General features: G+C 35.3%; 1 protein-coding gene and 1 pseudogene across 1 annotated transcript; both read right to left on the reverse strand.

Moving 5' to 3' along the window:
* Positions 1–4,099: 4,099 nt before the first annotated feature.
* LOC118737588 lies at positions 4,100–8,306 on the reverse strand. The gene is made up of 5 exons (XM_036468185.1): positions 8,232–8,306; positions 7,999–8,174; positions 7,895–7,942; positions 4,531–4,671; positions 4,100–4,464 (listed from the first exon to the last, which is right to left on the reverse strand). The coding sequence occupies exons 1-5, from the start codon at positions 8,233–8,235 to the stop codon at positions 4,138–4,140; spliced, it is 696 nt and encodes a 231-aa protein (XP_036324078.1). The 5' UTR covers positions 8,236–8,306; the 3' UTR covers positions 4,100–4,137.
* A 1,782-nt stretch (positions 8,307–10,088) lies between these two features.
* Positions 10,089–11,347, reverse strand: LOC118738487 (annotated as a pseudogene).
* Positions 11,348–13,778: the final 2,431 nt, after the last annotated feature.

The following is a 13,778-nucleotide window of genomic DNA, read 5'->3' on the forward strand; positions in this document are numbered from 1 at the left end:
AGAAAAAAGTTTTCGTAGCGTTTTTGACGTTTTTCGGTTTTGTTTACACCGTCTTCTACCTCTTCGTAGTGATTTTTTAGCGATTGAATGTGTTTTCTGCAGCGATTTTAATTATAAATTTTGGTTTATTACATATTTATGATATAAAATAAAGTGCTGTGTGATCGGAACAAGTTTGTGCGTATGTTTGGTTTGCCAAAAGGCGTAAATTTGCTTGAAAAGTGGGTGCACGTTTGTGGCCAGAACGTTGGCATTGAAAAATCGACCCGTGGTAATGATATGCGATTGTAAAACACTTTCAATCATGAAAACCATATATTATGAACTTTTTTTGCTAATTGTCATCAAGTTTCACTTTGTATATTTTATAATAAATACCAATTTAATCGCACTCAATCACCGCGCCTTTTTCGTTTTCTTTGTTTGTTTTCATTTTTAGGCAGATGTCAAAAACACTCAGAAATATACTTTTTTCTTGCTTCTTTGATTAGGTGATCTTGTATTTTTGGTTCATGGCACAGTAGTGTGACGATGGCGGCAACTTTTGCCTAAAAATTTCGCCCAGTAAAACACAACTACGGCGACAACGAATTAAGCTGCTTATGACAAGGTGCAATTAAAATTTTTACAAACAATAAGATTATTAATTTTTTACAAAAACTAACAATGGATCGTATTTTGCCGCTGCCGCCAGCGACGACGATAGAAATAAGTCTATCGTTGCGAACAGTCGTCGGACGAACGTCGTCGTTTGCTTTGGTTGTGTGCGTTCACATATACAACAGTGTGTTTATTTTTTACAGCGAACATTCGCAGCGAAAAATTCGCCGTTCGTCGGCATTGTGTTTCAGCGGTAATTTGGTACCCATATTGTAATTTTCCCCGAACCGGTTCACTTTTCCTTCTTTGGTTTTCATACATCGTCGCCTGGGTAAAAGATTGAGGTAAGCGCCATTTTGACGATTTTTACTGCTAGATGCAGTTATATATTTTGAAATAAGATCTTTCGATTGGTGTTATCAATTTGTAGATACCTCCTTTAGTTTCCGAGATATTGACTACGACTTTTTCGATAATTTAGTAAAAATTTGTTTGGTGATGCAGTCATATTAAACTAATCAATATCATAAAAATGGCGTTCTCCATTTTTGGATATCTCCTTTAGTTTCCGAGATATTGAGTAAGAAGTGTCGTTAATTTGGTAGAAATTTTGATCACATTTTGTCGTATTTCATACAAAGTGGCTGCCAAATTGTGGACAAATGACGCTTACGACAAAATTTTACTAAAGAAAATCCTTCATAAACTCAAAACTAATTAACAATAAACATTAAAAATTAAATAATTTAAGAATTTTGTTAACTAGTAACATTTTCAGAGACTTTCGCGTTTTGACCTGCCGAAATTAACATACGACAATCTTTTACCCAGGCGACGACATTTATTTACTATGGGCGGAATAAAAATTTTCGGATGAATTTTTTTCGGGCGAAACTCAGGATAAAGCAGAATATGAATTTTTATGCTGGGTTTTACACTAAACCTACCTCCAAGTAATTTATGTAATTTCATCTTTTTCTTAAACTCTCATCATTTTTTGCTATTTTTCAATTGAGGTAATTTAATTTCTCCATGACACAATCATCGGAACTAAACCAAATTAGTATGGGACCACTTTTGAGGTACCAATATTTATTGAAATCGGATGACGTGGTCGAAAGTTATCCGGTAGCATATACATAAAAAAATATTCCAATGAATTGATAACCTTCCTAATCATTATTTTTTTTTTAAGTCGTTAAAAAGAAAAAAAATTGGTTTTTCATTTTAAATGTACATGAATGGAAAAAGGGGAAAGATTAAATGTTACTAAAAAAGCATACCTTTATTTTAAGTTCTATCTTTTTAATTTAAATATCGGCGCAAGTCCCTTCCGACTACTGTCACAAAAAATTTTTCCTTTTCATTGCCCTGGAAAAGAAAACGTCATTAAATAATTTAAAGAAATCTCGCTCCTTGCCACTTTATTCAGTAAAGAGGTGTTGCCGATCAGCGAACTAATGGCCGGTTAATAAGATTATCTCTACAAAAAAATTTGATTTTGTTTTGCTTTCACCTATCACAAATCGGTGATGCACTTTTTAAACCATTGGAGCCATAAAAACTAAATTACTTCGTGAGACAAAACTTTAAAGTTATCCTTTTAACGTATGTAAGCCCCACGGATTCTTTACGGGGTGCATTTACAGGTTTAATTTTTTTAAATTCAGTTCAGAGTGCGCAGCTCAGGCAATATTTTGCATGCGATATTTGGAATTGTGTTTTAAATGATTCAGGTGCAGTTTCATTAAGTCACGATGACGTTACAGATTTATCGTGTTGCTAACAAAAAAAAAACGCATAAAAAGATTTTTAGGTCCCTGTTTCCATAAGTCCAGGGGCCTACTCTGTAATGCGATGCGAAAGAGAAATGCGATGCGATAGGCAATCGTCACAGCATATTACTTACGGCGTATTTGCCTTTCGCATCGCATTGCTCTTTCGTATCGCATTGCAGAGCAGAGCATACCAGGGGGATACAAAAGCCCGATTTTTTTTAAGAAAAAGAAATGCACCTATAGAAGTAAAGCGGGTTATAATTTGAATTGTAAAAGCTTTAGCTCAAACCTTTTTATGAAGTAATAAAGCCAGCTATACAGTTCAATGCGAGCGTGAGCGTAACCAATATCTTTGTTATTACTTAACTTTTTGCAATAGTTGATACATCAAGAGATAGAAAATTAAAATATCTTTCTTTGCGTACGCAAAGCATTCGCATGTGAACGACAAGTTTTGACAGATGTGTGTGAGCGTCCATAAGAATACCAATGGAATTCGTTACCTTTGCAAACGTTCACGCTCACGCTCGCATTTAACTTAACTTTGCATTAGCAGGCTTAACTTTGAATTAAAGATATCTCTGACGATAAACGATCTAGAATGTATCTTGTAGATAGTAATTGTAATGGAAAACAAAAAACGTAGTATATTGTAATTTCGTTACGGTTTTTTTGTTCGTTTTTAATTCATTAAAATCCAAACCCTAGTAATGACTTGGTAAGGTAAGTTGACTTACAAATGTACATACTTGGCTTCCCGTAACGGGAAATGCAGATGCCCATAAACCTAAAGGTATTTCGAACTTACTTTTTATGATTTCAAACATTATGAACATAGATATGTATGTACATTGAGAGCAGAGCTTTTAAACTTCCATTACGATTAGTAATTTACGATAGCAATTTTTAATTTTAATGATTATTTTAATTTTTTTTACATAACCCAGCAGTTAATAATTAATTATAATTAAAAATAATCATGATTAAGTGTAATTAAAAAAAATAATCACACATAATCAAATTTAATCAAATAATTTTTTTAATTAATTTACTATTTTTAATTTTTTGATTATTTTTACTTATTTTATTGTTTTTAATTATTTGATTATTTCTAATTATATGATTATTTTTAATTATTTTTTCAAATAGACAAAGTTGTGTTTGGCAGGCAAATTTGTATATGTTAGTATTAAATAACTGAAACCAAATTAATTATACGAGTAAATACTTGTACTGTACTGTCTATGCTATTCATTAATACTTTCAGAAAGAATTTTGTAGAGGAGACTTTGGAGCAGATCTTACATATAGACATAGGTATGCATATTGACCGCGTTTTTGTTATTCTCCTTGTGCATTTATCTCATGTTACTGTATTGATTCTCATCAAATGTACATACATATATTAATGCGTTGCAATATATTATTCGCAAGTTGAAAATAATTGAAAATAAGCAAATAATTATATTAATCATGCAATTAAAATAAATCAAAAATAATTGAATAATTATATCAATCACGTAACTAAATAAATTCAAAAATAATTGAAAATAATCGAAAATAATAAAGTAATCATGTAATTAAAATTAATTAATTAATTTTTTTAAAGTAATTAATTATTAATCGTTAATAATGGTATTAAATGATTAAGCGGTTACCCAAAAAAAATATAATTTAATTAATAATCATTATGATTATTAATCATTATTTAACAAGTCTGATTTAGAGTTACTATTCGCTTCATTTTTATTTGGTCACTCTAAAGTTCTACAGCACTAACGGTTTCAAAGCCTTTTTGTTCAGTTGGTAATGGGTTTCCTTCATTACGCAGTTTCTCTACTTCCAACTCCAGCTTTTTCGCTTTTAATAACATTATGGAACGTTCTATGTCGAGGTTCTCCATCTGTTTTGCGAAATATGCTGTTTTCGTGCGCATAAATTGTATTTCTACGCGGGTTTTTAAATCTTCCAATTTTTGATTCCCCGATACCCGCTTAGCAATTTTTGTAGGTTTAGTCTCAAAAAATGTTTCGCTGTTCCTTTGGTCATTTGTAATGGGATTTTCTGTTAAATAGCCATCGACGAACTGTAAATTAGCGGAAATTAGTGCATACAATCGATTTGTATTTAATACAAACAACAAAATAGGTACCTCAATTTGTTGCTCGTAAAGATTGCTCACGTCTCCTTCGAATGCGGGTGATGGATTATTGCTTCCTGGTGGACTAGGTGAAGCTACTTTCCCGTCAACTATTTCATATTTTCGTTTAAGCCGTGGTATTTTCGGTGATTTCTGGAATAATAAATCTATATATGTATGTATACAAATTCTGGGTGGGTGCATTCCCACTAGAACTTGCAGGGAGAACTTCCAATTTGAGGAATAAAAGAGTACTACCTTTGGCCTGCTTTCGAAGCAATAGGGGAGATTTGCCCGTTTTGACCTCCTTTATAACTCGCTTAGGAGTCAAATCGGAGATCTCCTAAGTGAGCAAAAAAGAATACTCCCAGAGGCATGATTTTGGAGCAATAAACGATTTTTGTCGATTTTGTACTCTTTTATTACTCGTCTAGGAGCAATAAAATACTTCCTGAGGCATGATAACGGAGCGATAACTGAGATTTTTCGGTTTTGTACTCCGTTATTACTCGCTTAGGAGCAAAAGGCGATGTCTACTACAACCGCGCCCAGATCGGTTAGTCCCTATTGTTGTTGTAGCACCTACAACAACCCCGCCCAGATCGGTTAGTGCCTCAATCGTTGCCGTCAAGCTCTACTAGCGGTAGCTACAGGAAGTGTGCAGCCTCGAGGGGGTCTGCCCATAGGGACAGGGGCGTTAGAGAGGTGGGATTTAGAGGGCATACGAAGAGATGCTGTGAGTAATGGGGCGAAGTTCTGTCTCGTCCACGTGTGGTGGTTGTGTATCCAACGGCATTCACAGGTCGGGAGTCTCCATAACTCGAGACTGCCTCTCTGTGAATGCCTTTCAAGGCCTGTCGATAAGCATTCGCGTCCAGAGATTGTCTGATGAACCTCTGGGCTTCGTCCTTCAATTCGTAGAGATGTCTCCTGACGTGCCTGGGCGAAGGCTCTTTTGCAAGGAGTTGTCTGTTTGGGTGACCACTTTTGTGGCTCCCAACCAGAAACTGCTTGCAGAGCATTGTGTTATGCGGACCTCCTCGTGCAGGTGGTGTTGCGGCGACATCAAAGGCATCCTGTCGCTATCCTGAGTGCCGTGTTCTGGCAAGTCTGCAGCTTCATCCACTGCGTCCTACTAGTCCCCGGTGACCACACGGGCGCTTCATAGTTCAGAACCGGCCAGCCATTCGCCTTGTACTAATTTGCCAGCAACGTTTCTTTGTCTTTGCCCCAGGTGCTGTCGGCTAGCGAGTGGAGGACCTTGTTGCGGCTTTGTAGTCTGTTGACAATTACTCTGTTGTATGCGCAGAGAAGGCGAGCAGAATATCGAAGGTTACTCCGGGTATCTTCGGTTTGTTCACTGTCGGAATTGGTGTATCATCGACGTGAATTCCCAGTTGGAGTCTGATCTCCTTCGTCCAGCTGGTAAAAAGTGTGGCTGAGGATTTTGTAGGGGAGAGGGTTAGGCTCCGTGCAGTGAACAAGCGAGAAAGCTCGGCAAGATAACCGTTAACTTTCGAGCACAAGTCATCAGTTCCATTCCCAGACGCTATGATCGAGCAATCGTCAGCATAAGAGATTATCGAGACACCCTCTGGTGGTTGAGGGAGCTTTGAAATGCAAAAGTTAAACAGTAATGGGGAAAGGACACCACCCTGTGGAATCCCCTGTTTTATTTTCCTCGCTTGGCTCGATTTGTCTCTAAAAGTTACTGGCGAGTGACGACCACTCATATAATTCGCCGACCACCGTTTGAGTCCTTGTGAGAGAGAGCAGGCCTCTATGTCTTCTAGTAACGTTGAATGACTGGCAGTGTCGAACGCCTTAGACAGGTCCAGCGCTACTAGAATGGTTCTCTCACAAGGGTGGTTTCGGTTAAAGCCACGAGTTATCTGGCTATTTATGGCGTTAAATGCTGCTGTCGAAGTTTACTCCGAAGATCTTCGAATTGTTGACCGTAGGGATTGGTTCGTTATCGACGTGAATTCCCGTGAATTCCGTGTAGTCTGACCCCCTTCGTCCAAGTGGTAAAGGAGTATTCATTTTGATTGATAGGGGAGCTACAGGCACCTGGTTCAAGAGAAACTTTGTGTTATTGGAAAAATTTATCACAAGCAAAACTACAGAAAATATTTGATATAGAAACAATATAAGGAGGATGCACTAAAATAATGTCGATAGAACTCATTTAAATGAATCTCCTTCGGTATGTATTGCAACTTTTGTTTAAATTTATTAGATATTGTACTATATGTATACCGCTAAATACTTTTCAGATTGGGCATATTAGTATCAGCACTCACGCATGATACCCTAGGTCCAACGTTTATGTACGCCGGTCCAGAGCTTTTACTGGGTGACGTAGATATCAGCACACATTGATCGTGGTTAAAACAAGAGTTTTATACACTCTCCCTATTTGCGTGAATTCCGGAACCCCCAACATCCCTGACACCCATCATGTAGTTATCTTAGCGTTTTATTATTCTGTTTTACTTTTATTGCATTTGTCCGCACTAGAATTTCAATATTAATCAATAATGTAATAAGTATTACCTATGTTTTCTCTGATCTCGTGCTTACATAAAGACATCTGTTAATATGTTAATATTGTATACATGCATGTGATTAAAAAATTAAAAATGTAAATGGATGGAATGACAAGCCATCTTATTACTCGTACAGGAGGCTTGCGGGATGCCTCTCATGGGAACACTCCCTTATTGCTCGTTCGGGAGGAATATAGAATGTTTTCTATGTGTACTCCCTTGTTGTCCTTTTGGGAGGTATAGGGGAGGTTTTTATGGGAATACTCCCGTATTGCTCCCTTTGGAGGTTTGTGGTGTGATATTTTTGTGTGTGCTCCACGATTGCTCTATTAGGAGGTAAAAGGGATTGCTCCCCCTCTAGAATATTTAATGTTAAAGGGAGTATACAAATTACATGCTTATACACAGGAGCATAAGGAGCAATGGGGAGTATTCGTATACTCCCCAGGGAGTACTCACCGAGCAATCGTACGATGCTTACAAGTTATACTGGGTTGTATAACTTTCCCTACATACTTTAAGGGATGGACCCATCTGAGAGCAACGTGGACTTACATGTACATAAGTTTATAACTTATTTCAGAATTTTCGCCTATCATAAATGGATCCCATGTCATATTATGCTTGTTCCAGGTACTTCAGCATTTGCAGAATTTACAGGAAAAGCTGTATTCGTCATTAATAAACCTTATTGAAGTTGTCGGCGAACAGATTACTGTAAAATCCTGCAAATCCTGAAGCACTTGGAACAGGCTTATTGAAGTATGGTATATGTACATACATTTCCAAATCCAAGGTTTGCATTTGTTAAAAAGCGTACCACTTACTTTCACTGGCTGCTGGCCAGGCTTTCTCTCCAACTCTATTTTGTGGAACTAAAATAAAATATATATATTTATAATGTTTTCAACAAATTATCCAATCATTTTACCTTTAGATGCGTTAAAAGTCCCTTAGTGGAGCCCAGGCATGTTTTTAATACTTTGTTGCAGGTTTTGCATTGTGCTGTTGGTCCCCCACTAGCAGAAGGCAGAAAATAATACCACACTGAGCCTTTATCCTCAGCCTTTAATTTATGTGGAACATATTTCTCTTCGTACATGAATTCTATGCAAAAATCATAACAATGTATTAGCGTCTTTACTAAAATTAAATTTTATTTACCCATGTTTCGAAATAGGACAGGCACAAAAGAGATAGTAAATAAATAGAAACATTGAAATACACATCTCTGGTTGTTTACAGTGCACAGGGCGTATCTGGTGCATAATTTTTGGTAGCTAAGAGCATACACTTAAAAAAACGAATTTTATCGTCTCCAACTTTCTCTTAATTATAGTTGCGATCCCGATCGATCGATCCCGATCGATCTGACTATTGAGAGGACAAAAAAGGAAGTAAATACGGTTCTCTCTCTGTCAGAAGTTACCAGTTTTAGTCCGAGAATTTTTTGCAGGTAAATTCTGGTATATGTGTCAAACGATCAGCTGTAGTGTGTTTGGCAACCAAATTGTAAACAAAAGAAAAGTGCACTCAGCTAATTCATTCACAATGAATTTGAAAGTATTTTTGGTTATTTACATGTGAGCTGAGTGTGTTTACATACAAAATAAGCAAAAATTTACAACCAAAATTTGGAGGTTATGTTGAAGTTGACTGGGCGAATTTTGATGTGTTTTTATGTGACAAGTAATACGATATCGTATGTGACGATTCGAGCTCAGGCTACCGAGATAATACAAGAGAATTTCATCCATTATTCAAAGTAAAATATATTCGACGTTATTTCTGGTATCATGGAATAATTTTATATTTCATTCTTGATTTCTTGTCTTTACAGCATATTACTTATATTAGCTTTTAACGTATATAATTTATTTATTAATTGTTAATCCTGTGTCAAATTGATGTACATTTGCATTTAAAATGTTAGGCCCACGTCACCAACAAAAAATCAATAAAAAAAAATAACCTCTCGATTTACTCATATCTTACATTTATGCGGTTAAACGTGGCAATGCAAGCGTTTTTCCTACGCATTTTGCTGTCATAGCAAAAGTCTACTTTCTCGCGTAAACAGCCAGAAAGTCCTTATTGCCGAAATCACTTTCGGAAAAAATTTAAAGGCGAAACTGCAACTGAAATTACGTAAACCGCTTTCGACGCGATTTTTGGCGAATTGGTATCAAATTATAGAAATTTTGCATTACATATAAAAAATACTTGTAACTAATTTATTCTACCGATATGAACTATTTAAATATTAAAGCATCTGTCATCTTGTGGCTGTTTTGAATTTAACATATTTTTCAGGTCAGTATTTTGTTCCGAGCATAAAAACTCTGGCAACACAGTTGAAGTGGAATCGTCTGCATTCGGCGTGTAAACCAGAATAATAATTATTTCATGGTGGAGTTTTAAAAAAGTCATCAAAATTTTCGTAAGAATTATAAAAGTCATATGATAATAATTATGTGTGAGAAAATTTTTTAAAGTCATCGATAACTATTATTTTAAGACTTATATAATAGAAGTCTTTTCATAATAAGTATCAGCGAGAAAAATATTTTTACGTATTCAAAGACTTTTATTTTGTTATTGTGGGAAGTAACCTTAAATTACAAAAGAAAAAAAAGACTTTTATTTTGAGACTTGTATTATAAGTCTTGTCATAATAATTATCATTGAGATAAATATTTTTAAGGCTTCAAAGACTTGTATATTGAGACTTATATTATAAAAGTCTTTTGATAATAATTATTAGTGCGAAAAAATTTTGTATATAGGCCCGAACGGGTCCCAAACTGCTCCCCAACTAACTGCGGACCGGTCCCCAACTAATCCTCAAATCCTCCTGAACAAGTCCCGTCTTTTAAGACTTAAAAAATTTTTTCGCCCTCATAATTATTATGAAAAGACTTATAAAATAAGTTTTAAAATAAGTCTTTGAAGACCTAAAAATATTTATCTCAATGATAATTATTATAAAAAACTTTTATAATATAAGTCTTAAAACAAAAGTCTTTGAAATGAAAGGACTTTTATAATATAAGTCTTCGAATAATAGTTATACATGACTCGAAAAATTTTTATCTTAATATAATGATTATTGATTGGCTTTTATTATTTTCTTTTAAAATATTTATGTCTCTGGTGTAAACTGACAAATAGTATCGAATGATTTTCGAAAATAAAACTCGCTTTAGAAAGTAACTTTACATGGAATCACTTTTGGAAATTCTTGAATTTAACAGACTTTTCGGGATGAACTTATACTTGGCACGTGTAACACCTACTTTTTACTAGCGAATTTTAGTAAGGAGAAAGCTATAAATCGGGATTAGTAATAACAGACACAGTTTTTACTAAATTAACAATATTCCAAAAAATTGTTATAAATGTCCAAGTTCATATTTGATCTTTTTTGCTTGTAATGCCACCAGATTTTTCTGCATCTTATAGTACCCAGCTTTTTCACGAAAATATTCTATTTCTGCTAATAGTCGCTCCTCTTCGACAGAATATTTCTCTGTTTCTGCGGGATTAAGTACATTGTTTTTGTTTGGTGATTCGTCTGTATAGTCGTAAAGTTGCTAAATGAAAATAAAGTTAGTTACGACATTTAATAATCTTAGACTATTCCAAGTACTCCAGATTTGCAATTTTTTACAGGATATACAGGAAAACTGTTTTCGCTACTAAAAGCCTTATGTAAGATGGCGCAGGGAGACAGCTTTCAGTAGAATCCTCCAATTCCTGAAGGACCTGGAGTAGACTTTTAGTTAAATACTTACAAAAGTGCTGTCCGAGTATGGATCCAAACCCTCAACAGAAGTTCTGGCTGCAGATTTATCACTTAGATGACGATGGATAGACTCTGTACTTTCGTTTTTTAGAAAAACAATCTCGCAACTTTCCTGTTTTTGGTAGTTTTAGATATATTGAGTAAATAGGTATGTCATAGACTTTGCGCCTACCTCCTGTATATTTTTATCGTATGAATTGCTTTCGACTTGATTGCCACTGGTAACTAATTCAGTATTGGTTTTTTGACCTTTCAGAGTAGCATCAATATTATGTTTATTTTTTAAGTGACGTAAAATATTGCCTGTTGTTCCTTGATAATTTTGCTTGTGCCCACAAAGCCTACAGCGCACCCGAAGCCTGTCCAACTTTTCAAAGTAGCGCCATACAATACTCACTTTCTTCCTTACGCTTAAACTTATATGTAATTGTTCCTTTGATGCTCCGTCTTCGTAATCCGCGTTCATCATTTACATAGATAATATTGTTTTGACTAAAGTTGTATTATTCAGGAAGTTTGGATTATATTTTGGTAAGAAGATTCACCGACTGAAGTATGCACAATCAGCTGTAAACAATTCTACCAAAATAAACGCCAAGGCATTTGAAAGTAAGAATGCTCGATATTTAAGAAAGTATCGATATTATAAATAGATTTAATTCATTGTATGTAAAACAGATATGCCGATACTTCGGGCTCAAAAATATCGATATCGAAAAAATCGATGAAGAAAATCCTGCTCCCATGGATTGAATACAAGGCATATGACAATTCAGTCGAGCTCTCTCATACCTGACTGTAATGTCAAAAAACGTAAACAAAGAAATTAACCCTTTGTTATGCATGTACCATATTTGATAAAATTCAATAAATATGAAATGAAAGTTTTTGTTTTTTTCGCGGAGCATTTGCTTATATGTATTTGTTAATGTACTCGTGGATCGTGCTTGTATATGGCAGACATACTCAGTTTGGGTCTGTGCATCAACAGCTAACTTCGTCCCCACAGACACCTCAGGAACGGCCGACACTTCAGATAACTCAAGCAGTGAGAAATTGTATGGTAGAGGTACTGCACCTGAGAACAAACGCATCCGCTTGGAAATACTCCACTATGATGGGCAACAAATAAAGTCACGGGCACTAAAATGGTGTTCGCACACGCGCGAAGAGCCTCCTAATGGAACACCCCAGCTATTTTCCCACCGTTGTCGCTTCACTTGACAATTAGGAGGTTTGAAATAACGCACAAGTTTGTTGTCCTGGCTCTTGCCACACAGAGCGCACCGCTCGTAATTCCTTTTAATTTAATTTTTGTATGTATGTATTTAAAATCAGTCGCACAGCTCAAAATTGAAAATTGAAATTAAAAAATTAAAATTTTGAGTTGCATAGGGTTAAGAGTTGACATTACAGTCGCAGTTGAAAAGAGAGAAATGTCGAAATCACTTCTACCTTGTTATGCCTTGATTGAATAGAATATTAGTTCTGATCCAGTACTCCATGAACTTACAGGATTTTACACGAACTCGCAGGAAGTTGCAGGAAAAATGTTCCCGTACTCCAAAATCCTGTAAATGAGCGCGACTGTTGGAGTTGTGTAGATAATGAAGTTGCAAGATTTTACCCGAACTTTTTCTTCTGGTAAAATCATGAAAAGTGTCAAGCAATCACTGGTTGACGTTTTTACAGGAAAAATGGATTGTTTGTTCCCGTACTTTTTGCTGTTACTCACTTTTTACTCTCACTTCAGAGAGTAATTTTGCTGTTTGGCAGTTTTACAGGATTTTTCACGAAAAGTATTTGATCAGAGCTATTCCCTGCAAGAAGCCTGACCTATGATTATCGGTTAAATTAGTGGGAAAACTGACTAAAACTTTTCGTCAGTTGAGCGGTTAGTTTTGTATGGGCTTGGGGAAAAGGTGACCACTTCTCCGGCATGATGCAATAATACAAGGTGCTATCAGTTGTGACAGCTCGATTTGACACTGCCTTAGCTCAGTAGAATGAGAAGAAAAATGGGAAGAAATGAATCCCCATATGGGGGAAAAATATAAAATTTCAAATTTTCTCCTAAACAAAATTTGCTTTTTTATAGTATATTCTATATGAAATGAAGTAAAATACGATAAAATACCTTTTTAAGAAAAAGTGTATACTGAGCAAAAATTAAAAACATTCAACTATATTAATGGGCAAAGAATAGTTGAAGAAGTAACACTGTTTCACGTAAGGCAGTCAATATCGAGTTTCCGTGTTTGAGCGCAGACTATCTGAAAAGATATCGATGGCACTACCCAACAAGCACCAGACAAATATTTCTCCATCCTTGGAGAAATTCAAAGATCTCAAGTTGATAACCAACATCATTCTCCAACCAATCTCTAACCGACGCGCAGATACGTAAAAAGTGATAAAGAAATGAGTTTTTAATTGTCTAGTGAAAAACTAAAGCCATATAAAAAGGAAAATTATCAACAAAGAGAAAATAATCTTCAAAGTATCTTCAAATGATCTTCAAATCGCCCAAATTTTTTCCTAAATACGACTATAACGGGCTACTGGGTTGGTGGCGTGATCTTGCATTTTTGGTGCATGCTTGTATTTACTAGTATCAGGGATGGAATTCCAAGATTTCCAAATGTACCTATTGGACTGCAAAAATAATGGCCCTTATTTTAAATTTTAAGTGATTTTAATTTTCATTTTTCTTGTATCGTCATTCTGCAAAACCGCGTAATTGACATTTGCTGCCAAAAATCAAATTAAAAAGATGAGTGTTTTTACTCTCTAGAAAATATATGCAATTTTGTACTTTAAACGACGATACCTTTGTTTGTTATATACTGGCTAAAACTTCTGTAATTTATGATTGTGCCAACAGTGAATCAATTGTGCCGAAAGTG

Source organism: Rhagoletis pomonella, unplaced genomic scaffold, assembly GCF_013731165.1.
Source record: "Rhagoletis pomonella isolate Grant_MI unplaced genomic scaffold, Rhpom_1.0 Rhpom_scaffold_00004, whole genome shotgun sequence".
Taxonomy (NCBI): Eukaryota; Metazoa; Arthropoda; class Insecta; order Diptera; family Tephritidae; genus Rhagoletis; species Rhagoletis pomonella.

Coding starts and splice junctions, on each gene's coding strand:
- LOC118737588 (XM_036468185.1), bottom strand. Junction 7,943..7,998: donor GACTTTTAACGCATCTAAAG/GTAAAATGATTG, acceptor ATTTTATTTTAG/TTCCACAAAATAGAGTTGGA. Junction 4,465..4,530: donor TTTACGAGCAACAAATTGAG/GTACCTATTTTG, acceptor GCTAATTTACAG/TTCGTCGATGGCTATTTAAC.